The sequence below is a fragment of the Fonsecaea monophora genome (assembly GCF_001642475.1).
Source record: "Fonsecaea monophora strain CBS 269.37 chromosome Unknown Scaff123, whole genome shotgun sequence".
Lineage (NCBI taxonomy): Eukaryota > Fungi > Ascomycota > Eurotiomycetes > Chaetothyriales > Herpotrichiellaceae > Fonsecaea > Fonsecaea monophora.
Window position 1 is genome coordinate 67191 of NW_019174054.1, and position 26443 is coordinate 93633.

A 26443-nucleotide genomic window follows, 5' to 3' on the forward strand; every position below is an offset into this window, starting at 1 on the left:
GAACGTTGCAGATGTTGTGTCACCTGAACATGCGGTGACTGGACAGGCTGCAAGGAGCTTCAGCCTGCGCTACCTCAGTCGTCCAAAGACATAATAGTCTTGCATCCCTCGACTCTGTCAAGTGAACCGTTGACGGGCTTCAATTCTCTCTCCAGTGCTCAAGGTACGAGATGCATTTTTGTCTTCTTTTTCCAGTGACGACACTCGTTGTCAGCCTTCTGAATGGCTTGGTAGATGCCATTGCCGCCAACCCTCTCCCGGCGCCTCAGAATATAACCTGGGGCACTTCGGGACCGAAACCTTTGGCCGGGTACTTGGTACTGAACTCGCCATACAATCAAGTCGTCAACGATGCATGGACGCGAGCATGGAACACCATCAGCACTTTGAAATGGGTCCCCGTCGCTGTGGAAGCCCCGATTAGCACTTTCGAGCCCTTTCCAACCGCGACGCCCTCGTCCAGGGTGAAACGTTGGAATTCGTTCCTTAGTCAGATTGACCTTACTATTGCCGACACCCAAGCTGATCTACAACAAGGAGTGGATGAATCATACACCATCGACATAACCCCAGCCTCACAATCTGTCAATATCACGGCGCAAACAGTATGGGGGGCTCTTCATGCATTCACCACCCTCCAGCAAATCATCATCTCCGATGGCCATGGCGGTCTGATGATCGAGCAACCAGTCTCGATTGTCGACTATCCAAACTACCCATATCGGGGCGTCATGATTGACAGTGGCCGGAACTTCATTGGAATCCCTAAGATCTACGAGCAGATTGACGGCATGGCGCTCTCAAAGTTGAATGTGCTTCACTGGCATTTGGTGGACGCTCAATCGTGGCCTCTCCAGATGGCGAGCTATCCTCAAATGACTAAGGGTGCCTATTCTTCCCAGTTGATCTACTCACAGGACGACATTCGGTCCATTATTGCTTATGCCCGATCTCGCGGCGTTCGTGTCATCCCTGAAATTGATATGCCGGGCCACGCATCATCTGGATGGACGGAGGTTGATCCAAGCATTATTGCGTGCGCAAACTCCTGGTGGTCAAACGACGTCTTCGCACTCCACACTGCGGTCGAGCCAAACCCTGGACAACTCGACATCCTCAACAACAAGACATATGAAGTCATCCAAAATGTCTACGCCGAGCTCTCGAGCTTGTTCACCGACAACATCTTCCACGTCGGGGCTGACGAGATCCAAACGGGCTGCTACAACTTCAGCACTCTGGTACAACAATACTTTGCCCAAAACTCCTCGCGCACGCACAATGATCTTCTGCAGATCTGGGTCGACACCGCCGTTCCACTCTTCACTTCGGTATCGAACAAGACGTTGATGATGTGGGAAGATGTTGTGCTCAACGCCTACCCACACGCACACACGGTACCGACGAACATCATCATGCAAGCGTGGAACAACGGCCTGGAGAACATCCATAACCTGACTGCTCTAGGCTATGATGTTGTGGTGTCGTCTTCCGACTTTTTCTACCTTGACTGTGGGTTCGGTGGCTGGGTAACCAACGATCCGCGATACAACGAGATGGCCAACCCCAATGCTTCGGTGCCGACCTTCAACTACGGGGGCAATGGAGGCTCGTGGTGCGCACCGTACAAGACCTGGCAGCGGATATACGACTATGACTTCACGCTGAATCTCACCGACGCACAGAAGAGCCACGTTCTAGGTACAGAAGTCCCTCTGTGGTCGGAGCAGGTCGACGACACAGTCATCTCCTCCAAGATGTGGCCGAGGGCAGCCGCCATGGCTGAACTCTCGTGGTCCGGCAACAGAGACCCCGTCACTGGCATCAAGCGGACGACTCAGATGTCGCAGCGCATCCTGAACTTCCGCGAGTATCTGGTCGCCAACGGTGTCCAAGCAACGCCTCTGGTACCCAAATATTGTCTCCAGCACCCACACGCCTGTGATTTGTTTTACAATCAAACGGCACTTGCAGACTATGCCACGACGCAGTGATTTGGCGGCTGGCTAGCTTTGCTCTCTTTCTTTCCTGTCCAATAAGACATGCTGCGGTTGTTGAGGGGGATGATAATACATTGTCCATAACCATGGTTGGAGGATAAGGCGATGGCAGGAGCGAGTGTCACATAAGGAACCCTAGTGGAAGCCTGTACTCTTGCCGTATTTGTGCTAGGATCTCTAGCGTATGTAAGTAGTTTCTCGAGGATGCGGGCCTGCGATCACACAATACGAGAAACTTTTCCACGTCCTTGCCTCCCAACCAGCAGCATGCAGTCAGTAACATGTGCCCATAGCGAAACACTCGTACTTGTACTTTGTGCGCAAACCGCACCAACCGATTCCGAGATATCGCAAACTCCGAGATCGGCTCAGTTTCTCGGGAGCCATTTTTTCGAGACGCGCACGGCCCGACCTCGGCTTCTTCTTTTTTTCTTCTCCAACGAAACGAAATCTACCTTTCCCGAGGCGAAAAACGGGATGCCCGCCTCGAAAAAAACAGGTGATGGTGAATGAGGGGGTTCTCGGTAACGGGAATGTGGGGAGTCTTGTGCGGGCTCGGACTGGGATAAGAAGGTAACCTAAGGTCGTAAGTGTGTGGGTAGTAAGTAAGTAGCAGACCGAGAGAGAGGGTAAGAAAGAAAGCAAGACAGTGTGAGGGTTGATTGATTACCTACAGCACGGAATCTAACACTGTCCATTCCATCTCTATTCTGTTCCAACGAGTTACCACGCTATCCACGAGTACCGCGAGGCTATAGAAATTCACCCTATCTCTACTGCATCGGTACTTGGCCTCTGGAGAATATTACATTTTATAACAAAGTGAGTTTAGAGGACTGAAATTTTGCACCCGTCCCGACATATCCTCTTCTCTCCTTTTCTCTCGCACCATTACCACCACCCCTCTCCTCCCCTCGGGCTCGCCATGCCTGCCTCCAACACAGCCGTCAACGGCCATGCCGCACAGAAGCCGGTCGACATCCCCGTCACCAGCATCTTCTCGAACTTCGTCGCCAACGCGAGCACAAAAGACTTGACCCCGCACATCCGAGACCGGCTCAAGGAGTACATTCTCGACTTCATTGGCGTGACCCTCGCGGCGAGCCAGTCGTCCGAGTCGACGTTGCCATTCTGCGCGGCCGTCAAGGCCCTCGGCGGCCAGGACAACGGCTCCTGCACGGTCCTGGGCAAGGGTAAATCCTTCACGCCGCAGTACGCGGGCCTGCTCAACGCCACGCTGGGCCATTCGCTGGACTTTGACGACACCTATGCCAAGGGCACGCTGCACGCCGGCGTCACGGCCATCGGGGCGGGACTGACCCAGGCGGAACTGCTGGGCGACAAGGCGAGCATGGACCTCTTCCTGCTGGCCGTTGCTGTCGGGTACGAAATCACCTGTCGCCTGGGCAAGGAGCTCGGCAACGACGCCTACTCGCGCGGCTTCCACAACACCGCGACCGCGGGCATCTTCGGCGCTGTTGCGACAATCGCGGTCCTCAAGGGCCTGTCGGTCGAGGTTGTCGAGAACGCATTCGGCCTGGCCGGATCCAAGGCTGCCGGGTCGATGCAATACCTCGAGAACGGGAGCTGGAACAAACGCCTCCACCCGGGCTTCGCGGTGCACGATGCGTTTATGAGCGTGGCGCTGGCCGAGGCGGGGGTCATCGGCGCGGCCAAGATCTTCGAGGGCACCTTTGGGTTCCTGCACGCGTACAGCCCCAAGCCGGACAAGGACCTGGTGTACCTGACGGCGGATCTGGGCAAGAGGTGGGAGTTCCTCGAGACGTCGCTGAAGCCGTTCCCGGCGTGCCGCATGACGCACGGCTTCATCGAGCACGCGGTGAAGCTGGGCCGCGACAAGGGCTGCTCGAAGGCGCAGGACGTCAAGAGCATCACGCTGTCGCTGAGCCCGGCCAACGTGAGCGTGGTCGGCGCCCCGATCCCCAACAAGATCCACCCGGAGAACATGGTCGACGCGCAGTTCTCGGCCTACTTCACCACGGCCAACAGCTTCCTGTACGGCTCCGACAACGGCGTGCGTTGCTACGAAAAGGACCGCCTCGCCGACCCGCAGATCCGCGAGCTGTCGGACAAGATCACCTGCGTCGGCGACTCCTCCATCAAGGAGTTCGGCTCCAAGCTCAAAGTCGAGTACGCGAACGGCGAGGTCGCAGAGATCGACATCCCCTATCCCCTCGGCGAGCTGCAGCACCCGTTCACCCGCGAGCAGGTCGACGCCAAGTTCTTCAGCCTGGTGAACCCGGTGTCGGGCGAGGAGAAGGCCAAGGCCATTCGGGACGTGGTCAATAGTATCGAGAAGCACACTGTCAAAGAGTTGCTCGCTTTGTGTTGATTCGCTAGGATGGGAAGATTCCTATAAAGTAGTATGTCTCATGTCAAGTTACGCATTTTAGGTTGTGCATACATACCCTTTGTATCCAGCCTTGTTGGATGATTTCTTTTTATCATTGGCTTCACCCCTTTACAAAGTCAGCATGATGGGGATGACGAGGGACAGCATATTCGGGTAGAGATAGGGTGCTTTTCCTAAATAAAGTTGTATGCCAACTGAATACGCCATCCAGCGACACGGACATACGGCGAGGAGGAAGTAGAGTGAGATCGAGCAAGGTGCAAATTCCGTGATAGATAACTTCTGTCACCTTGTGCAGGTTGATGGTCGAGGCTCGTAAATTGCGAGGAGGTCGAAGATATACGAGGTACATGTAGCTACATCTGACTAGACGCAACATCTCTACTTCTTATTGGTTGTTCCACATGGATTCATGGATCTAGTGCATATTCTCCCCATCAATCAACGTCAACGAAACATCTCTCTCAATCATGGAAATATTCAGCCAGGGCTACAATCCATGATACATGTACAAACGACTCCCTGTTCTTGTTCCTCGTGGGAGGACCGCTTCCATCAAATCATCATCTCATTTCCATCCCTCCATCCACCCCGCCACCTTCTCTACTTCCCCGTCTCCCAGACACGAGTCCTCGTCCACGGACAGGGGGGAAAAGGACCAAAAGATGCCAGAGAAGGGCTACTACGTCTCGCAGCGGGCACTCTCCAACCTGGTCCCGCCCACACCAAACCTCCACGCCGTCCGCTCGCACTGCTTCCACAACCAGTACGACCCGGAAACCAACCCGGACGGCATCGTCGCGCTGGCCATCGCCGAGAACAAGCTGATGCGCGACGAGATCTGCGCGCACATCAACGCCCACACGGCCATCACGCCGTGGCACCTGACCTACGGGCAGGGGCCGACGGGGTCGCTCGAGCTGCGCAGGGCGCTGGCGGCGTTCGTGCGCGACGTGTTCCACCCCAGCATGGGCATCGACGAGAAGAACGTCTGCGTCTGTCTCGGCGCGGGCAACGCCGTGGATAATCTGGCTTTCTGTCTCGGGGAGCCTGGCGACGGCATCCTCGTGGGCAGGCCGCTCTATGTGGGATTTTTTCCGGATATCGAAGCCAGGGCAAAGTACGTTTTCCACCCCCCTGCCATCTCGCATTCTTTTTCACGTGTAATGTGGCGAGTACTTCCTGGTTTGTTTTGTGTATTTCTGTCATGAATCCTTTTCGATTTGGAGCAAACACGCCGTCACGCACTGAGGATCTCGTCCGTGCGGTCAGAAGCTGACCATGGCACGCATGAGTTTGAGGACTTTCTCAGAGTCAAGCCCGTCCTTGTACCCTTTGGCCCTGACACGGATCCCACCTCCGCCGCGGCGGTGCCCTTCTACGAAGCTGCTCTACACCGATCCAACGCCGCCGGCGTACCAATCAGGGCCATCCTCCTGTCCAGTCCGCACAACCCGCTGGGGAGACCGTACGAGAACGACTTCCTCACGGGCATCATGCAGCTCTGCGCCAAGCACAACGTCCACCTGATCTCGGACGAGGTCTACGCACGCTCCAACTTCCCCAGCACCGACATCCCCAACCCGGCGCCCTTTGTGTCGGTGCTCTCGTTCAACCTGGCCGAGTACATCGACCCGTCGCTGGTGCACGTCATCTACGGGATGAGCAAGGACTTTTGCGCCAACGGGATCCGCGTGGGCGCGCTGATCTCGCCCGCCGCCAACGGCACCGTCATGCGGTGTTTCCGCGCCGTGGCGAGTTTCAGCCGCGCCTCCCAGCTCGCCGAGCACGCCTGGCTGAATCTCCTCAAAGACCGGCCCTTTCTGGACACGTACTTCCCGCTGCTCCAGCAGAGGATGACGGACGCTTACGAGTTCACCACCGCGTTTCTGAGACAGCACGACATTCCCTACACCAAGGCGAGCGTGACGAGTTTCATCTGGGTCGACCTGAGTCGCTACCTCAGAGAGGACAGCGTCGAGGCCGAGCTGGAGCTGAATTGGAAAATGGCCCACGGCGGCGTGTGGTTGGCCATGGGGGCGAGTTTCGCCAGTGAGAAGAACGGCAATTTTAGGATAACGTTTGCGACACCGAGAGAGGAACTGAGCATGGGGTTAGAAAGGTATGATATTGCGATTGTTTCCTTGACGTGGTGTGGTGCTGACGGTTTGTCTTGATAGGTTAATGAAGGTATTGAAGGATGTTGAGAAGGACTTGAAAAGATAACTCTGTCACTTTTCGGATGACAATAGAGTCACTAGATTAATAAAGGGAAAGCCAGAAATCCGATGAACCAAAAAGCATGTCAGACACTCTCATACAAATCCTCGTCAACAAATGGTGCAGTCTGCAGGACGATGGTTTTGCAAGAAGATATGTCATGAAAGGGGAACGCTCGAGTCTCCAAATCCAAGGGCCAGGAGGCATGTTGAGAAGAGAGGCTGCATGATTGTTATTAGCGGAACTGGCTGTGAGCTCCAATATGGCAACATTCTCTGGAGGAGGATGCTCCAGGATCCTTCTGTGTTGACCGGGCCTCATGCGTCTGATAGAGATCGCCAATGACATAGACCTGCCCCGAAAAAACCGTTGTGCTGTCTTGAGCTGATTCATATCGAGCTCTGTCAATGGCATGCCTTGCCTTGTCGTGCACGCTTGCGCTGATACCTTGGCAAGCTGCGTCGAGGATAGCGGCACTGATGTGAGGATCTGCGGTTCGGAAGCTACAAGAAACAGCTTTTTCGATATCGGAATCTCGACACGAGGCCTTTCCATTTCCATCTCTGGACCTGAGGGTGGCCCTGAGCCCTCGCCGCTTCAACCTGGGATGCTTTTGAACGTGACTGCGCACGGTGGAGTGCGGCCTGAGCATTCGCGCCCATATCTGGGCCAGGGTCGGCTCCCTGGTACCCGGCCTATAGTTGCCAATTTACCGCCTCGGCCAAGCCTACTTGCACAGTGCCCATAACTCGGCCCACCGATTCTAGTTGACGTTATGGTCACAAAAGTTCCCTTTCTCTAAATTGGGCGAGTCTGTGTCCAGCTTCGCCATTATCCCGCACCCCTTGCAGTTCCGGGTCCCCACGAGGACAGCGAGTCAAGTGATCCATTGCTCAAGGCATGTTGGCGCTTGTGTACTGTTATTTTGACGGCAAGGTAGATTTAGATAGACAGTGTTGACGAAGAGCCGACAACCTAGCTTTTAATTAACACATGGGCCACCTGACGACAGTAGTGTTCTTCATGATGGAAAATTCAAGTAGACAAGTTTTCAGCGTTTATGTAGGCGCCGAGCGGTTCCATCTTCTATACACCTATCACTCGGCGAGGCCCTCCGAAGTTTTGCTGAAACCTAATCTCTCGTTCGCCAGTTGACGCATTCGTCGCTGTCCTAGTGTCAGCCCTTCCTCATTCGCATCGAATGGTGCCAGGCCCATGGCGCGCAGCCCCGGAAGCGACAGGATGTTCTCGCGCCGAGCACCGTGGTCGGCATGGTCGCGCTCCAGCTCATTGTGAGGGTAATTGGTGTGGTCTTTTGGCGGCAGGACATCGAGGAAACTCTGCCGCATACCCACGAGACTCTCCAAGTTGTATGGGCAGAGCGGCACGCAGCCGTTGTAGCAGACTGACGAATCGCGTGTTCCGGGGTGGAACTTGTCCACCTCGTGCACCAGGTCGCAGTGCCAGAAGACATAGTCACCGGGCTTCACCGGCGGAATGCCCACCATACTCTTCTCCATCAGTAAATGTGGATGGAGTTCTCGCGTGGGCAGAAACTGTGTCGCCCCTGGCGTCGCGCCTGGAAACAACGGTGTTACCTCATCGAACATCTCATCGAGGATGAAATACGGCCGCAGCAATTGGTACGCCGTCGAGAGCTTGAGCTCTGGCAAGAGTCTCAACGTTCCTTCGCCGGTGTTTGTGTGAGACATGCTGAGCCAACCTTGCAGCGATCGGAATACCGAACATGATGCTATTCAACAGGGCGCCAGTCGTTAGTCTTGCACATTTTCAATTTCAGGCTACTGTGGAGAGTAGACTGGATTCTTACTTCCTGTTTGGTACAAGTCGCTCTTTGCTTCCGCGCGGTGATCGGCATTCCACGGGTCATACTCCTCCCAACGACCCTCGAAGATCGGCTCGTAGCAGGAGCGATATGTGGGATCCTCCCATCGTTCAATGGAGCCGGTATCCTGGTGAGCGTTGAGAGTGAACTCGGAGTCTGCTTGACGGTTAATGGAAGGTGGTTATGCAGCCCGGGGAGAGAGTATGGCACACCTTTTGAAGGATGTCTGATGCGAAATCTGTCGGCATATACAACTTGACTCGACATGTCGAACAAGGTGTCATCTCGGGTCAGGTGCCATAGTTGACTGACGGCGTTCATCGCCTGGAGGACTTTGGGGTGACTCCGTATTTGCATTTGCGGCGGCGTCCAGAACAAGCTGAAGGTTTGGGGATCGTGTGTGGGAAATCCTCCTATTCCAGGGTGCCTTTTCACGTAACTCTTCAATTCCTGCTCCCAAGCTGTGGCCTGCTGCTCTGAGACGACGTTACGGATGATGACACATCCCGCCTGGCGTATCGTCTCACCCAAGCCTTCTGGCAGTTGACCATTATTCTCCTCGACGGTCGCGAAGTCAATGTCCGGGATCGCTTTTGAACCTTGCTTGGAGATTCTCTCAGCCTCCACCTCTAGAGCCGAGGTGAGACGATTGTAAGACTCGATAACTCGCTTTCTATCTTGTGGTTTGACGATCGACTGCTTTAGGATCGAGAACCGTTCCTCCAGCAGCGGACAGCTATTACCAATCGTGAGCACCAAACCATACCTTTGGGAACTCTCACTTACGGATACTGCGTCAAGGCCTGTACCTGCGTAATGGTAGTGATAATACCCATGATTGGAGACAGCCTGGTATGTGTTTTGCACTGTAGACCGTGCGACTGGCGAAGGAAGAGAGATGCGAAAGGATAAAACAATTTTAAGACAGATACTATACGCCTATTCTAGGGTATTGAGACTGCATTCTGGAATGCCACACCAGGCCATCACAGTACGTACAATTCTTTTAGTACCACCATATCACTCGGCGTACTTTGATGCTATTCGTGCTTGCCACATATCGGCCGCGGGGCGATGAGATGCCAGGAGCGGACAGAGACCCCGTGGGTCATCCGAGATCGGTCAAGATCTATTGCCTACCCATATGGTTCCTGGACAGATCCACTCAGGGCCTGTCTGTCATTTACATGTGTTACTAGGTGCGCGCTGATAAGGGCTGCACCAGACTTCGCTCTACAACTAGACTGTCGTGGGGTAAGCGAGAGAAAATGGCTGGATAGTACGCTAGAATGGGAAACCATACTCCCTCCGCGTGTTACTGGCATCTACTGAGATGCCTGGTAACTCTTCTATTGGACTTAGGAGGCACTCCGACATCGCTCTAACACTATCGCCACCTCTTCGTTTATCTTTTCCTTTTATAATTCGTTTAGTAAAGCCTCGTTACGAACGAGCCGGCTAATTAGGAAGTGTACGAGGCTTAAGATACTAGAAGGCATCTAAAATAGCCGTTTTAAAGACTAACTTAATTGTTTTACTTAGCGAATACTCTCCTATTATTCTCCTCATAGAGAAGGTTAATCGCTCTATAGAACGAGACGCTTTACCGGTTTTCGGTGCTATTTACACTCGTTTTTATTAGTAGAACATATATATATAGACCCTAGAGCATCGCTCTCTGTGATAGAGAGTAGGACTCTTAATTAATGCACTTTCACTTATTCATTCTGAAAAGATCTAACATCTTCTTACCCGATAGCGAACGAGTCTTAATTGACTGGTAATTTCATATATCTTCGAACAAGATCAATTCTGCCTCAATGCAGGATCTATTCCAGAGTCAGAACTGGAAAAGCGTTCCACGAGGAGATTGAGGCGCAAGCGAGGGAGTGCCGCAAAATCCAATCTCTCCGCCATTAGATCAAGTAAGCCACGATACTGGTCTAAAGCTGACCGACGAGCAATATATACCTCATCATCCGTGCTAGAAAGAAGAGCCGTAATCATGAATGTCCCCAGTATTGCAATGTTTGGCTTACAATCTACGCTCAAATAGTCATCAGTTATTGTCGCCACACTAGGGTTGTGCACTTACAACTGAGCCAAAGACCCTCGAATTCTTGCTGTAGGAGTTCTTCGAAGACTGCAAATAGTTGACGGAACAGCAGACCCTCGCGTTCAATGTCGTAGTAGGAAGTTCCTCCGACACATGAGAACAGAGCCCGCTGTATGGAGATAACAATGCCATAATACGCCAGCAAAAGGACGTAGTCTAGTGAAATGTTAGGTCAATGTTAAAATAGGAATGTCTAAAACTGCCAAACACACCAGTGATAACTTTGTTCGGCCGTGTCAGGAGAGCGTGATGCTGTGACTGCCATTCACGTAGTTGGGATTGACATTTTCCTGCATGCGAAAGTACTTCTGCTGGTGTCATGGCGCTCGGGCCACGCCTTACTGTGTAGAGGCTGTCGAGAACGTTCGATAAAATGGTGGTCAAGTAGGTCAGTTCCACAAAACCTTCGACGGATGGAGCTAACGTAGCGTCAATCTGCAACTGTTCGCTGAAATCGTCCACGCTGAGCGGTTCAACATTGAATTGATCGTTTTTGATATGACTGGGCATCCCAAGCCAATGTGCGAGCCTAGGATGGTTAGCGAGATGTAAAACCAATTCCGGTTGATAACCAACCATTTGTCCTGCATATACGTTGCCCACCATAATACCCGCCGTATTTTACGCTCGGACGGAGCTATGTTCCACTTCCCTGGGTCGGCGTGCAGGCCAATCTCTTGTGCGAGAGCAACAACCTTTAGAGCGTGAGGATCTTGAAGACTATTGCGGACTGAAGATTTGATCTACTTACTTGGCTTGTCAATGCCCAGAATCCAGGATGATTGGGCTCCCGGACCCTCAGCGGTGGTAACTGCATGTAAAGGAGGATGGCCTGGATCGTCCGTAGTGAAGGGGTCCTCGCTTCATAAGTCACCGATTTGAAGATGAAGGTGTACATGTCCTCGAGCGTGACAGAAAACTCGGGAGGATCGTCGAGAAATGATGTGGCTGCGACGTACATGCCAGCAAGGAGTGAAGACGGAACCGAGCGGGCTCTGATCGCTCTTTCCAGAGTATCCCGGCTCTCTAAGATAGGGTACTGGGGATGCACATATGAATAATACAGATCCATCAGTGAAGCTTGGTGTGGGTGGACCATTCCCTCCACAGTCTCAAGGTCATAAATTCCAGCGCGACAGTCGAGGAGGAAATCTGGATAGGACTGAAGTGGAGATTAGTCCTCCGAAAAGCCGCGACGATTTCGAAAGCAACGGCTGTTGGGGATAGCACGAACCGTGAAATAGGCAGGGGCAGTCTCATGGGGGAAAGCCTTCCACACTCGCCAGTTGTCGGTTCCGAATGATTGAGCCTCATCAAAGGGCAAGTGCCGCAGCAGATTGACATCTTGGTCGCTGCTGAACCCTGCGTACAGAACTGTACGGCCGGGCACGTACGTTCTATAGTTTGGTTGAACATATGATGTTGTGGCATCATCTGACTTTGACGGTGAGTGAATGCAAGCAATGTCGGATATGGGCGGATCCCTGGCATGTGTGATCTCTTCATGGCTAGACTGGCTGGCTGTCACCGTAGGGCTCCTATCCTGAGGTGTAGGTGCTCGCTTCTTCTTCACAGGTGGAGCTGATTCGAAGGTGCACTCTACACCTCGGTGGCGACACAATGTGCAAGCAGGCTGACCTTGCTCCAGGAAACATCCGACCCGGCGCCGCCGACAGCCGTCACAACTGCAAAGGAACAGGATCAGTCATGGATAACTTGGAAAGTATGTTCGCCGGCAAGGTGATAACGGAGACCCTTACGGACGTTGTTTCTTGGATCTGTAACGTCGATGGCTGGCATCGCTGGTCCGGTCTCGGGTCTGGGCTGGTGAACTAGTATTCCCCCGCGGGGCTCGGCTGGCCATGTGGCCCAGGCTGCCACTACCGTGAGGTCAGTGATTCCTGGCAACAGCCCTTGTTATTCGCCGCATCATACTGATCTTTGCAGTACTGATCTTACTTCAATAGATGCTGGACGACAAGTCAGACTCAACAACAACAAAGCCTAGCTCACATTGGAATGGGTAGTCGCTTGATCTTCTAGGGTCTTTCCTACACGAGCTGTAATTCGTTAGAATTGAGGAACAATGCCGTGCTTTGGGTATGAGATGGGAAGTCGAAGAAAAGTCGCCCGCGGGGACCTTTAGTCGCAGAGGACGTGGTCGGAAAGAAGGTAACAAAAGGCAAAAGAAGTCAAAGCCGGAGTAGGCACTGTCAAGCTTTCAAGCTCCACAGCTCCACGCAAAAGACTCTCGTCAAGGGCCTAAAAAAGTATCCACCTTCATCACGAACTCTCGAGAATGTCGTACTAAAGCTGATTAGAGTTGCCCGCGGGGCGACGTGCAACCGAGCTGATCCAGACCATCTTATCAAACCTATCCTCCTGTGAGGTACATGTTCGGCTTCGACAAAAAGAGGTCCCAGCCTTCTGTGGTATTAAATGCCGTCGATGGCCTGCAATTGCAGGTGCAAGCATCTCAACAACTCCAATTCTATGTCCTGAAGAACCGGCAACACTCGCTTCATTCTGGCCTTGCACATTGACATTGTGTCGTTTCATCATTCAACTATAAATCAAGATGAAATTGATAAAGAGTTCCGTAGTTACGCCACGGCTGCTGCGCATCTTTCTCTTCTGCTCGGTGAGTGAGACTACTTAGTTCAGGGGATGCGAACGCTGACTATTGACTTTCAGATTGGTGCCATGGTACGTGCGGGCGCTAGGAACGACTTTGCCAGATGACATTGCTACAATGGCTCGCTGACAGCTTACCCTGGCACAGAACTTTGGCTACGACAACACCTGGTGGGGTGGAATTATTGGCCTTCCAAGTTTTGTGGCAGCTTATGGGCGTAAGAATGGTCCAGGCGAGCCAAGAACTCTTCCATCATCCTGGCTGTCCGCTGCGAGCGGTACACCAGTTGCCAGCTGGATCCTTGGTTGCGGCATTGCGGGAATGCTCTCCGACAAGCTGGGAAGGAGAAAGACCATCGTCATTCTGTGCATCATTGCCCTTGTTGGGATGATAATCCAAAGCTCGGTCCGCAACTATTGGGGCCTAATGGTCGGAAGAATGGTCAACGGTGTCTCCATGGGTAAATCATAAGACCCTGACCTGTGACAAGAATATATCACTGACTCCTGCTAGGAATCGAAGCCAACTGCATTCCAATGTACATGGCCGAACTTGCACCTCCGTCGATTCGAGGCAATCTTATCAACTTCTACCAAAGCTGGCTGTTTCTTGGGGCAATCATTGCTTCAGGCGTCGTTGTTGGCTCATCAAAACATTTAAGTGGCAAGTGGGAGTACTTAACTGGCGAGTTCCTGCAGTAATTCCGTCGTCTGGCGAAGAAGCTAACATTGCAATCACAGTAATCGTCGTACAGTTCGTGCTTCCCTGCCTGCTCCTCTGCGCGGTCTGGTTCATTCCCGAATCTCCCCGCTGGCTTCTTTCTAAAGGAAGAAGAGACGAGGCATGGAAAGCCTTGGCCTATGTGCGCCATGGCACGCTGACTGATGAGCAAGTCACTGAGGAACTAGATCTGGTTGACCAAGCCATGAATCAAGAGAAAGAGGCTCATCAAGCGACGAGCTACATTGACTGTTTCAAAGGCACGAACGGCCGACGCACCTTGGTTGCAGTTGGTGTTCAGGTTTTACAACAGGCCCAGGGCAATTCGTTCATGATGACTTACCTTGTCATCTTTCTGGAACAAATCGGTGTGGAAGATCCTCTCACTATCCAGCTAGCCAGTATATGCTGTGGGTTTGCCGGAACATTGGTGGCCTTTGTTCTGAGCGACAGAATCGGTCGGCGTCCACTCTTGATCGGTGGTGCTTTCCTGATGACTGCTCTCATGTGGACCGTGAGTGGTCTTGCATCATGGCAGTCCGGAGGTGTGAAAGGAGCAACTGCGCAGGGATGCGTGGCAGCCATCATGCTTTATGTGAGTACAGCAGCAATCCTCCCAGCCTCAGGCGAGCAATAGACGCTGAACTTGACACAGGAATTCGTCTCCGTCGCCTGTTGGGGATCAGTTATGTGGACAGTGACAGGTAAGTCCATTCGCTTCTACAGAGTGTTGCCTTCGTGAATTGATGAGTACTGCAGCGGAAGTTGGCACCACGCAGCTTCGAGAGCGCACCATCGCTCTAGCCACCATGATCGGGTTTTCGAGCAGCGTGTTGATCACCTACGTCAATCCTTACGTCCAGGGAAGTCCGGGAAATCTTGGATCCAAGATCGGTATGGTCTATGGTGCCTGTTCTATCTTGACTATGGCCTTTATCTATCTAATCGTGCCAGAGATGAGAGGTAGAAGTTTGGAGGAGCTTGACGAACTGTTCCACGCAAAAGTTCCTGCCTGGAGGAGCAGAAGCTATGTCGGTACCGGTATTGGGGCCAAGATCACCCAGATCGAGAATGCTGAGCTCCATGGCAAGCCTATTGAACAGGATCAGGTAGTGGAGACTGTTGAGTTTGAGGAGACTCAAAAGCCAAAGGCGCTATGAGGATCAACCCTGGCGACCCATTGAAATTTGGTGCGCAGTATGTCTTGCTGGCCGCTACAAAGAACGCCCGAGTCTTTTCCCAGAGGCGAGCAAGGAAAAGGACTGCTAGGTATTGTGGTCATCGATGCAAACAATCAAATTTGAAACTTGAAACGTGTAGTCCACGTTGTCTGATAATAAGGTGGCACTATAGAGTCAAGTGAAATCTTTAGTCTATGTTCCGGATAATGGTAATCGTAACTGCTTTGAGTGCGCCCCTGTATCTTGTCCATAGATCAAAGACAAAATTTGCGAACAATGTCGCGGATGCATCTCCAGTAAATGCTCAATCCAAGTTCTATGGACTTCGACCTTGGGCCGAGCGTTCCGTTAAAGGGTCTCCAACTCTTCGAAGCTTCTCATAATTGAACATTTTTTTTCTCACTAATGCGAAATTGCCCGCGGGGCGATTATGTTTCGTGTTATCGAATATCCTTAAATATGCACTCCTCGCTACCCTGAGACAATCATAATCTGCAAATATAGTCTCAGCAAGATCAAAAGTCGCCTTTGTTCCAGTCAAACTGCTGCTTAAATGTCACCTCCTTTCCAAATCAATGATTGGCGTCAAGCAGCAGCCGATGCCCGGCGTACTCTTGAGGCTTCCATTCCCGAAGCGTGGCGTCTACCATCGGATCTGAAGATAGTGGCGGAAGAGGGAAAGCTTCCTCCTGAAGATCCAAGAGTCCTTCGTTGTGGCATACTTGATGCCCTCGATCTGGAGATAACGTCCATTCGAGATGTCGAGCAACTGCGGTCATCGTTTGCAAGCGGGAAGTATACTGCCGTACAGGTGGCTACTGCTTTTTGCAAGAGGGCAGCAATCGCACATCAATGCACTTCATGCCTTACCTGCTTCTTTCCCGAGCAGGCGATACAGCGGGCTCGAGACTTGGATGCGCACCGTGAACAACATGGAACAGTTACAGGTCCCATGCACGGTATCCCAGTCTCACTCAAAGACATGTTTGATATTGCTGGACAACCAACGACTCTCGGACTGGTTTCTTGGCTTCCAAACATTGCCTCGAAGAATTCTGACGTCGCCGACGCTATACTGGCAGCTGGCGGGATTCTATATGCCAAGACAGGTTGTTCACAAGCTTGCCTTATGGTTGAGAGTATCAACAACATTTTTGGAGCCATTCGAAATCCCTACAACTTGAGTTTGAGTGTAGGGGGCTCCACCGGAGGTGAAGGTGCTTTGATCGCATCTAAAGGCAGTATAATCGGCTCCGGGACCGACGGAGGAGGAAGTCTTCGCTTTCCGGCCATGTTCTGCGGCTTGTGGGCATTGAAATGCTCCAAAGGGCGGTTGTCATGTCGAGGACTTGGGTTAATGATTGATGGCAATGAATCGGTCAATGCTGGCCTTGGACCACTTGCAAAAACTGTCTCTGGCCTGGAGTGGTGGATGCGGATACAGTTGGCAACAGAACCATGGAAGGTCGATCCTGGGTGTGTCCCGATGGCCTGGGGAATACAAGAAGCACATCTCCCGACTTCAAAATTGGTGATTGCCGTGCTTCGGGATGATGGCGTGGTCGCACCGACCAAGCCTGTACGGGTGAGAAATGACTCTGAGAACCACTGGAGACGATAGTGCAGGATCATGCTAACCACATGCAGAGAGCTTTGGAACAGGTTGCCTCTGCACTAGTGGCTGGTGGCCACAGGGTTGTAGAGCTGCCCGCCGAGAAACTGAAGACTTTGCATCGACGGGGAACAGCATGTGTGATGAAATCCAACGTGCAGAACGGTGGTCGAGGAGTCATGAAGCATATTCAGGCTTCAGGGGAGCCAGTTGTTCCGCGCACAGCTACCGGGTCGTCGGACTCGTTGTTGACGACTGAGGAGGTTTTCGCAAACCATATTGAGAGGGGACAGATTGCTTACGAGTATGCAACTCTTTGGCAAGAGTATGGAATGGATGCCATCTTGACTCCCGCCGTCGCACATCCAGCTCCGCCACATGGAAAGTACATCAGCAATTCATATGCTACTATATATAACATGTTGGACTACACGACCGGAAGTATTCCTGTAACCACAGTCAGCAGGGACGATTCGCCAGAGAGAGAGTGGCTAGACCAAACTCCGTATCCACGCGTCGAACCTGTGAGGTTCCCTTATGACTTAGGGGACAACGAGATGAAGGAATTGTGTAAGTCTACCAGCCACGGCCCCAGCAATGACACTTTGTCTAATCGTGCATAGTTACTAGCGCAGAGGTGTTCGAGAATGCACCCGTTGGCGTGCAGATCGTTTGTCAACGACTGCGAGAGGAAAAGTGCATTGGAGTGATGAAGGAGATCGAGCGACTTTTAGAATTTTCCAGTTGATTGAGAAAGTTCTACCACTTCTTTGAAAGTGATTAGCCCAACTGACCTGAAACTTTGTACAAAGCTCGTCATTCCAGCTTTCATGGGGCTTTACATTGATCGGGGAAATCACGGATCCAACTGGAGGAAGATGGCTGTGTGCAGCCTTCACTTTGCAGTGATTGCCCCTGGTTCCTTTATCACTGTTGCCGCTACGTATACCACTACGAAAAGTATCGTCGATGCCTACAACGATGGAACCGTTGGTGGAGCTTTCAGCTGCGCATGAATAGATGAGGGTGTTTCATTGGCTTTTCCTTTGGGCCGTCTGCACTCGGGGCAACACTAGCAAGCGTAACTAGATGTGGAATGCTATGCCCATGCCTGATAATGCCCAAAAGGAGGTTCTTGAACCACCAGATTCGCCGCCCGGTCAGTAATACAGGGAGTAATTCAAGAAGTGTAGACAAAAAAAAAACCCTTACTATTCCAGCTGAACGCCTCACGAATTGGCCACACCAGTGTCTTCGATGCTTCCCATGGTGATAGTGGTATCATATTGCGAAGGTATGTATAAGCCTAACGCAACGGTTTTGAACCCGACGAGAAGAATAGTGACTGCTACACCGCCCTGTTTCATTTCAAACCGACGGAGGTTGTTGATTTCCATCTTCCAAATGGTGTCACGCTGGAAGAACTACATTGGCCGACCGGGATCGAGGACATGGAACGGGAACTCTCTCCACTATTTCCCCAAGCGGCAATAGACCCTCATACTGGGCCACTGGACTTTGGCGTCGAAATCAGTGTCAGGAACACCACAACGATTTAATGGCGCGTCATATGACAAGGTGAACGCCTGGTTTGATGCGGTGGCCGCGAAATTTCAAGAGCGCGCATATGACAATTCGAACGTCTGGAACATGGACGAGTCTGGTTTTAGGGTCGGAGAGAGTTAGACCACGAAGGCATTAGTCCCTCTCGACCGGACGCAATAATACAAGGTCGTGGTCGGGAAGTAAGAGTGGGTAACGGTCATTAAATGTATCAACGCGGCCAGAGACGCCCTTTCACCGATGATTATCTTTAAGGGCAAAAACATCAATTCCGAATGGCTACCATCTCAAACCCCTTGCGACTGGCATTTCGCAGTCAGTGAGCGCGGCTGGACATCGAACATTTCTCGGGTTACAGTGGTTGATGTAGGTGCTTGAGCCTCAGACGCGTCAGAAAGCGGCTGGTCAGCCACGATTATTGATCGCTGACGGCCATCGAAGTTACATTCGAGCCGATTTCATTGCCTCCTGCATGGAGAATAACATTGACTTCCTCATTACGCCGCTACACTACTCACATCTCCTTCAGCCGCTCGATGTTAGGGTGTTTTCGGCATTTAAGCGCGCCCACTTAAACGAGACCGACATAACCTCGCGGCTCAGCCCTCAGCGCATTTCGCGTTTAGAATGGCTGGAAATGTTTATTCGAGCTCGGGCGAAGGCCGTTAAGCTCGATAATATCCTTGCAGGATAGAGAGGCCCCGGATCAGTCCCGAACGACCCGTAAAGAGTACTAACCCGTCTCCACGAAATACGATCACCCACGCGCCTCTTCCGATTACACTACTTAAAGGGCGTAATCTCAACTTCTCATTACTTCATAGCTCTCCCCCAGATGGTATAGAGCTCCGGGGATCCAATGTACTGTTGGATGGTTCCGTGCTGGCGCAGACACCCGGGCTTCCTTCGCCCGCCAAGCGATATGTGGCTCGACTGACCCGCATGACGGAAACCCTCGCTGCCGAGAACACGCTTCTTCGACGACAATGTGAAGGGTAAGAGGAGTTACTCAAGGCACGAAAGAGTTATAAACGAGGTAAAAGAGTTAGGTTAGAAGGTGAATTTATGTTCTCAACGAAGAAAGTGTTGGAGATCGCGCGAGAGGCGGAGGTAGAGCTACCGGCGAAAAGGCTGCGTGGACGATCGGGTCGGCAACCTATCATTAAAAGTGAGGACGAGGAAGAAGATGAGGTCTCAGACTACTCATCTACATCTTCAGATGATGGAGTAGTTGTGTTGGTGCTGCGTCGGAGACTTTAAAAGGTGGCGGGGTTGGATTTCGTGGGTCATTAGACCATATGGGTTATTAGACTATATAGTACTCTAGTACCCGGTACGGTTATAGAAGGCCCTCTGACTTTGACCCCCTGGCCTCTCATCCAAGACATTTAAAAACCGGGATTTTTTATTGTGTTAGCCTCACAGGGGCCTATCGCATTCGGGAGCGTCGTTGGACGATAATTTGCACGAGTTGTTGGTGCCATAGTTGCATACCAGGTTGTGCGGGTGGTAGGAACGCGTTGGTAAACAAAGGCGGCTAAATTTCGGGTGGACGGGTAATTACGACCTGGGCTAGGTGCCAGCCGAGCTTGAGCCGACGTTGAGCCGGGCGCGAGCCAGCCTGAGCAAAAGCGGCGCGAGATCACGTGGGCCAGAACGTGGCCGGGCGTCGAGATTCCGGTCGTGAAACAGTAGGTGTCCAGATAAGCAAGATGCACATTTCCTGCAGTCGAAGCATTCTTACATCTTCCGGGACTGGAAGTAGTGCAGCTGCTCCTGGTCCTTGGTGAGAAGTGGCAGGAGGAATGAATGAAGCTGGCATGTGGCCATTCGTTGCTGTTTTTGCTGGTGCAGTTGTTGCTGTTACTGTTGTTGCTGCTTTAAGCGGATCAAGGATTTTGTGGGCAGAGTTTTCCAAGCTTCATCGACCACTTCAACTTCAACAACTCGCATCTTTTATGTCTCCCGATGTTCATAACCAGGCAAGATATATGTACCGACATGTGGCTGGCCACTGGCAGTTATCCTGCCTCTCGCTGACTTTTACGCAACCTCCCCTGTCTCACTAGCAATACCAGCGCTTCCCGCTAGGTACCCTAGCATGCTACACATGCCTGGACGGAACCTTTAGGCACCGCGCCGTCCCGCCTCATGCCTGCTGCTTCTGTGGACCACTTCTACCTAAGGACAATGAGAGAACCATTTGCTGACTGGCGCTGCTGATCGTCTCGCTCACAGACCTGGCGTTGACCGTGCAGTCCACTACCAGCGAGGCAGTGTCCCAACGTGCATGCCCCAGAATCCTTGGTGGATTGTCACCTGGGACGGGGATGGTCTTTGCTTCTTATCATCGATTTTGGCTCCAAAAATGGGCTACCCACTCTGTACGAGTCATTCTGCAAAAGGCGACCTGCAGGGCACGCTCCGCTCGCTTGATTCCAAGAATTCTTTTCGCCCAGGCGCTTGGGCGAGACAAGGCCCACAAGCCTCGACGGGGTTTTCTTGCCTCGAAATGTCGCCGGAGATTGTTGTGGTCCCTCCCGACACTTCCTCAGTAGCCAGCACTTGCCAGCCCGCCCTCAGGATTCGTCAAGAACCTCTCTCGTGCTACACCCACTGCCGTCTTCTGTGGTCCGAGGTAAATGATGGCCGTGGCAACTTTGCGTGTCTTCTCAATTGGTCTGAATCGCCGGGAATTGAGTCCCGCACTCTTCTGGCGGTCTCGCATCTCCAACATCGCTGCTGGACGATGGAGAGATTATTCAGGGCGGGAAGGCTAACTTCGTTCCCCGAGGCCTAAGGTGCTCCCCAGCCCCAGGAACCCCGCAGGAAAAAGAAGGGTGGCCCTTCAGGGTCTCGCGAAGACCGTCTCCAGATATTACTCACTCACCACCAGCCATGGCCGTTGCTGGCCACCGCGAACCACATTAACCCCGTGCCCTCCTCTGGACCGATCACTCGGATTGTCTCTCCTTCCCCTAAACCGTTCTTCTTCAGGACTGTTTCGTCTTCCATCGAGTGATACCTGCTTGGCTCTTCCTAGCCAGCCGCGTCGACCATCATGGGGGCTACAAAGAGACACGTCTCGTCTCACTCGAGTCTGTACAACAGACTAGTAACAGTGGCCGTTGCTTTCGGTTCTATGGTAAGTCGCTGTCACAAGGCTTCCATCAACGCTTCTGTATTACTCCTAGGGGGAAGATACTGACTCTATCAGACATATGGCTACTGTTCGGCCATCATCGGGAGCACCATTGGCCAGCCAGGATGGTATCAATTCTTCGACCTCCCCATGCAAGGGGAGCCAGGTTATGGCGGAAAGACCACAGATGCAATTGCGACGGCGAACGGTTTATACAGTGCAGGCGGAGCAGTCGGATCTCTGTTCATTGCTTGGTCAGCTACTGCCATTGGCCGCAAAAGAAGTATTCAACTCGGAGCTCTCTTGGCCATCATCGGAGGCGCATTTCAAGGTGGTGCGGCGGCGCTGGCGTAAGTTTTTGATGCTCCTCATGCGCTATCGAGTCCTCCACAACGACGCTGACATCTGTAACAGCATGTTCCACGTTGGGCGGGTCATATCTGGACTGGGCATTGGGATCCTCGTAACTGCGTGCCCCATGTACTTGTCTGAGTTGGCACCGCCTGAAAATCGTGGCTGGCTGGTCGGCCATCACGCGATCTTTTTGGTGTTTGGATACATGCTCTCTGGATGGCTTGGGTACGCGTGTTATTTTGCCACGGACAAGAACCCGTCTTTCGCGTGGAGGTTTCCTTTGTGTGTCCAGACTCTTCCACCGTTGGTGTTGGGAATCACGTCAATCTGGATCCCCAAGTCGCCGAGATGGCTCCTCCAGAAGGGCAGGATCGAAGAGGCCTGGACCGTCATTCGGGCCCTGCGCCGATCACCGGACGACCCGGACGATCTCGTCGCGAAGGAGGAACTGTATCAGACCAAAGAACAGATCGCTCTGGACGCCGCGAAACTCAGGGCGGTGGGGTACGGTCCGTGGATGGCTTGCATCAAGAAGAAGAGCTACCGCAAGAGAATGATTATCGGCTTCTTGACGCAGTGGGGAGCCGAGTTTGCCGGTGTGCTGGTCATTGTACGTCCTTCTGAAGTCACTCATTTGCTTGCGATCAGGTTGGCTGACACGGGTCCTAGAACAACTACATGGTCATTCTGTACACGAACCTCGGGCAGACGGGATCCATGCCTCTGCTCCTTTCGGCGGTCTGGCTCACCACAGCCGGTAAGCATTGCCCGCGTCAATAACCCTTGTGCGACTTGCACTAACTCTGATGTAACAGGTGTCATCTACAACCCCCTGGGCGCGTGGCTCCACGACAAGGTCAACTCGCGACGGTTCATGTACCTGTTCGGCACGGCGGGATGCCTGGTGACGACGTCGATCCTGTGCGCTTTGCTTGCGACGTACGCGGGCACGACGGACAAGGGCGGCAACGCGGGCGGGGTGTTCATCGTGTTCCTGTACCTAACCTTCCAGGGCACCTTCTGCGACACGACCATGTACCTGTACGTGAGCGAAATCTTCCCGACCGAGATCCGGCCGATCGGGATGGGCTTCTCGCTGTTTGGGCAGTTCGCGGCGACGCTGATCCTGCTGCAGACGGCGCCCATCGGCTTCGTCACCATCGGCTGGAAGTACTACCTGGTGATCGTGTGCTGGACCATCGTCTACCTGCCCATGATCTACTTCTTCTGGCCCGAGACGGCGCGCCTCTCGCTCGAGGAGATCTCCAAGCAGTTTGGCGACGACGTCGCCGTCCACGTCAACGACATCAGCGACGAGCAGCGCCGCGAGCTCGACGACTTCCTCAAGTCAAAGGACATTGTCCACTCACCGGCCACCGTGGTCGGTGGTGCCGACGACTCGACCTCCCCCGCCACCACGGAGATTCAGGAAGAGGCCTCGGAGAAGGTCTGAAGATTGAACAGTCAAGTCAACCCATCAACCTACTTTTATGTACCTGGCTATGACCATGTATGTACTGTAGGTTCTCGCCACCTGCCTACCTAGCCTAGCATACCAAGGTGTTTGTCCCTGCCTCTGCGTATACCTACCTCGTACGCACCTACGCACGTGAGGCGGTACACAAAGCCACGGAGAATTGCAAATAATTGATTCTAGTTTTACGTTTTTGTAAATAAAGTATATAACGACGACACCCTCGAAAAACGAAGGAGGGAGTTGGCCTGCAAGCCGCAGCGCTGGAGACGGAGTCGGAGGAGGAGAGAGAGAAAATAATTCTTCTAAATGCGAATGCGAATGCGAATGCGAATGCAAAAGAATGAATATATTAGTGCCCTTTACACACTGTGTACACACACCCACCCACTCACACCCACCCACACAACACATATACACTTACGGAAAGGACTGTTTCCTTGTCTTTGGAATCTTCTGCATTTGCTCGCTCAAGTACATGATCGTAGAAACGTCTAGCTCGTGATAATGGACTGAAACAACACCTACTTCTTCGCGACGCAAGAACCCAGGCATGATCGGCTCGCGCCGTCATCTCTATGCCATCCAGCCTCCACAAAGAACCGGCTGCTCAGAAGATGGCTATGCAATTTGGCGGACTGCTGACGCCCCCAGGCATGTTGAACGGGGCACTCGCGACGAAAAACTCCCAACGTTGCTCCTTGATGCACATCGCACTCAATGCCTCGAGATCAAAGAGCTCGCCAATCGGCATGCCCCATCCAGCAAGCAAGTATTCGTGCATAAAGACTCCTTCCACCTCCGGCTCTCCTTCACCACGTGGATAACTCTTCTTAGCAGGGTAGACTTCAAATGATATCGCGTCACCGGCCACGGCGGAGAAGCCTGTGTCCCACAACCAGCGTAGCATTTCCTCGGTGCCTTCGACGCCGGCATGCCGAGGTGTCTTGGTCGTTGCATAGGCATTCTTGTCCTCCGATGTCATGCGCGTGTCCCATTCTTTAGTCACACCCATGCGCACGAAAAGGATGTCACCACGTTTGAACGTCACATTCTCCTCTTGAGCGATCTCAAGTAGTACGCTGAGGGGGACCGAGTGGTCGCTGAACGTCGAGTAGTCAATGCCTCTCTTTTCTGCGTATGAGACATAGTCCAACAGCACCCCTCGTCCGCAGATACCCTCCTTCGCCCAATACTGCAGCCCAATCCGGTGATTCGTTAGATCCATGATTTCCTGACTGGTCACACCACCGTAAAACACCCTCCTCTCTGGCTCAGACTCGGTCGGAGCTGGTTGGGAGAAATGCCTGAGCCCGTCCCACTGACTGCTCTGTTGTGGATTGAACGTGTAGACGTCGTCAAAAGCAGCGCCGCCGAGAATGCCGACAATCTCGTGCCTGCAGGGTACTCGGCCAAAGTTGGCGATTTCCAGCTTGTTCAACTCCCACCCAAGATTCACACGCCGCCCGCTTCGAATGCTTGTCGCTGCAGCAGAGGCGACGACATCTGGTGTGAGGAGCACAAGGCGACCCAGCCCCTCCTCTCTCGTGTTAGGCTCGCCTGGCCATACTTGCTTCTTGTTCGGCAGAGCATCGTATGGCGTCAAGTGGAGGGGGTGTACCTGAGGATCCTCGTCGTGAGCCTCATTTTGAAGTGAGCCCATGGTGAGATGTAGTAGAGGCCAACAAGGATCTTCTCCTCACGTCTAGTTAGATCTAGTCTGCTGGGACAGAGATGAGCACTGGTCGATATCGATTCTGAACGCTGATGCACAGAACAGAGATCCAGGAACGCGGGGTCTTCGAAATTGAACCGGCAGATTGGATCGTTTCCACCACTTGCACCAAAGTTGGGGGATAAAGTTCCACGATGAATTTCTCCGAATTCACAGTCGAATCACAACGCACAACCGTGGTTTGTGGTGGCATGCCCCATTGTTCGTCGAGCGCCCACCTGTTCGAAATGATAGTTTTCGCTTCATCTCCACTCTTCGGTTTACTTTCGGAGTTCGGACGTCCCGCAAGATCATGTGGCCATCGTTGTGGCAAGCGGCACACTGAGTCCATAAGATCATTCATTGCCTTGGGTAAGTGATGAAAGTCGTTATTCCATTCAGTGTGTTGCAAGCTTCCGGTGTCAAGTCCGTGATGACCCCGCCCCCAGATCCGCGCTGGGTGTGTACCACTCCGTCACGAACACTTGGTGAAGGTTGGGGTTCGGAGTCAAGACAGGCGGTATCCTTCAACACGGTCTGAAAGTCCACTTTGCAGGCGCTCAATTGTGGATGTAGAGTAATGGTCACGGTTCACCATCTGCTTGTTCGGCGGAATTGTCTAATCACTCTCAAAGTCAAAGCTCTCAAGGATTCGGCTGAACTTGTTGGAGAGCTTCCAGAAGCGCATTTTCCGTAGCATGGCTTGAGCTTCGTGGCTGATCGCTTCGAGACTGCCACTCGTGTAGATGTTCTCAACAGCACCAATGCTTGCGGGCCCTCCGTTTTCGATCCAGGTCGCAATTGCGGTCCGTTGGCCATCAATCCGATTTGGCAAATCGAGTCGAACAGGGCATGAGGCGTAACCAGGGTCCGAACAGGGCTGAGGTCCGAATTTGGCAAAGGCAAGGATGAAGATGTAGCCCATGAACGTCCGCATAATCTCGCAAGGCGCAGAGACTAGGTATTCGTTTGCCACGGCAATGATCTGAGCTGCGTGCCACGCTAGATTACGAGCTTTTGTGGGATTCTTCACAAGTATCGAGCGTAGGCGTCGCTTAGCCGACACAAGGCTCTGATCGAGTTGTTTCGACTGCGAGGCGGAAGAGCGGAAGATATGAACAATAAGATCCATAGCCTCGTCCGCGCTATATAAGTGAGAGTAATGACAGATAAGCGCGGTAAGACTGTAACAGTCTGGTTAAACACAGCTTCACGTTCTCGAGAACTAGCAGGACTTACTTGTAGTGGATGAGATCGGCGGTAGAAGTTAGAGAATACATGGATTCACAAAGCGCATTGAGTCCTTGCAGTAGAGTGCTTTTGGTCTGTCTCTGAGCTGCAGCCAGAGAAGGGAGTTTCAGGTACTCGGTGGTCGCCATGATGTCCAACTGCTTGATGTCCCAAAGAAGTCGGCCAATGCTCTGTGCGCACAGCCTCTTTCCCACGCCGGTAGATCCTCAGGATGCCTTTTCCAGCCAGAAGATTTCGAAGT

The 26443-nt window shown here is 52.7% G+C and overlaps 9 protein-coding genes across 9 annotated transcripts; 5 read left to right on the forward strand and 4 right to left on the reverse strand.

Annotated features, from left to right (window-relative positions):
* Positions 1-170: 170 nt before the first annotated feature.
* AYO21_10557 (hypothetical protein) lies at positions 171-1994 on the forward strand (the record flags this gene model as incomplete). Its single annotated transcript, XM_022660472.1, has 1 exon — positions 171-1994. One exon carries the CDS (start codon positions 171-173, stop codon positions 1992-1994), a length of 1824 nt encoding a protein of 607 aa, XP_022507238.1.
* A 931-nt stretch (positions 1995-2925) lies between these two features.
* AYO21_10558 (hypothetical protein) lies at positions 2926-4353 on the forward strand (the record flags this gene model as incomplete). The annotated part of the gene is made up of 1 exon (XM_022660473.1): positions 2926-4353. One exon carries the CDS (start codon positions 2926-2928, stop codon positions 4351-4353), a length of 1428 nt encoding a protein of 475 aa, XP_022507239.1.
* Positions 4354-5039: 686 nt separating this feature from the next.
* On the forward strand, positions 5040-6551 carry AYO21_10559 (hypothetical protein; the record flags this gene model as incomplete). Its single annotated transcript, XM_022660474.1, has 2 exons — positions 5040-5494; positions 5627-6551. The coding sequence occupies 2 exons, from the start codon at positions 5040-5042 to the stop codon at positions 6549-6551; spliced, it is 1380 nt and encodes a 459-aa protein (XP_022507240.1).
* Positions 6552-7691: 1140 nt separating this feature from the next.
* AYO21_10560 (hypothetical protein) lies at positions 7692-8306 on the reverse strand (the record flags this gene model as incomplete). Its single annotated transcript, XM_022660475.1, has 1 exon — positions 7692-8306. One exon carries the CDS (start codon positions 8304-8306, stop codon positions 7692-7694), a length of 615 nt encoding a protein of 204 aa, XP_022507241.1.
* A 90-nt stretch (positions 8307-8396) lies between these two features.
* Positions 8397-9276, reverse strand: AYO21_10561 (hypothetical protein; the record flags this gene model as incomplete). Its single annotated transcript, XM_022660476.1, has 3 exons — positions 8397-8596; positions 8653-9176; positions 9227-9276. 3 exons carry the CDS (start codon positions 9274-9276, stop codon positions 8397-8399), a joined length of 774 nt encoding a protein of 257 aa, XP_022507242.1.
* A 970-nt stretch (positions 9277-10246) lies between these two features.
* AYO21_10562 (hypothetical protein) lies at positions 10247-12356 on the reverse strand (the record flags this gene model as incomplete). The annotated part of the gene is made up of 9 exons (XM_022660477.1): positions 10247-10482; positions 10536-10712; positions 10769-10814; positions 10899-11085; positions 11133-11251; positions 11308-11718; positions 11791-12094; positions 12160-12241; positions 12317-12356. 9 exons carry the CDS (start codon positions 12354-12356, stop codon positions 10247-10249), a joined length of 1602 nt encoding a protein of 533 aa, XP_022507243.1.
* A 3289-nt stretch (positions 12357-15645) lies between these two features.
* AYO21_10564 (phosphoribosylamine-glycine ligase) lies at positions 15646-17452 on the forward strand (the record flags this gene model as incomplete). Its single annotated transcript, XM_022660478.1, has 3 exons — positions 15646-16677; positions 16740-17274; positions 17328-17452. The coding sequence occupies 3 exons, from the start codon at positions 15646-15648 to the stop codon at positions 17450-17452; spliced, it is 1692 nt and encodes a 563-aa protein (XP_022507244.1).
* A 3876-nt stretch (positions 17453-21328) lies between these two features.
* On the forward strand, positions 21329-23216 carry AYO21_10565 (hypothetical protein; the record flags this gene model as incomplete). The annotated part of the gene is made up of 5 exons (XM_022660479.1): positions 21329-21412; positions 21485-21759; positions 21824-22373; positions 22433-22520; positions 22579-23216. The coding sequence occupies 5 exons, from the start codon at positions 21329-21331 to the stop codon at positions 23214-23216; spliced, it is 1635 nt and encodes a 544-aa protein (XP_022507245.1).
* A 631-nt stretch (positions 23217-23847) lies between these two features.
* AYO21_10566 (hypothetical protein) lies at positions 23848-24900 on the reverse strand (the record flags this gene model as incomplete). Its single annotated transcript, XM_022660480.1, has 1 exon — positions 23848-24900. The coding sequence occupies one exon, from the start codon at positions 24898-24900 to the stop codon at positions 23848-23850; it is 1053 nt and encodes a 350-aa protein (XP_022507246.1).
* Positions 24901-26443: the final 1543 nt, after the last annotated feature.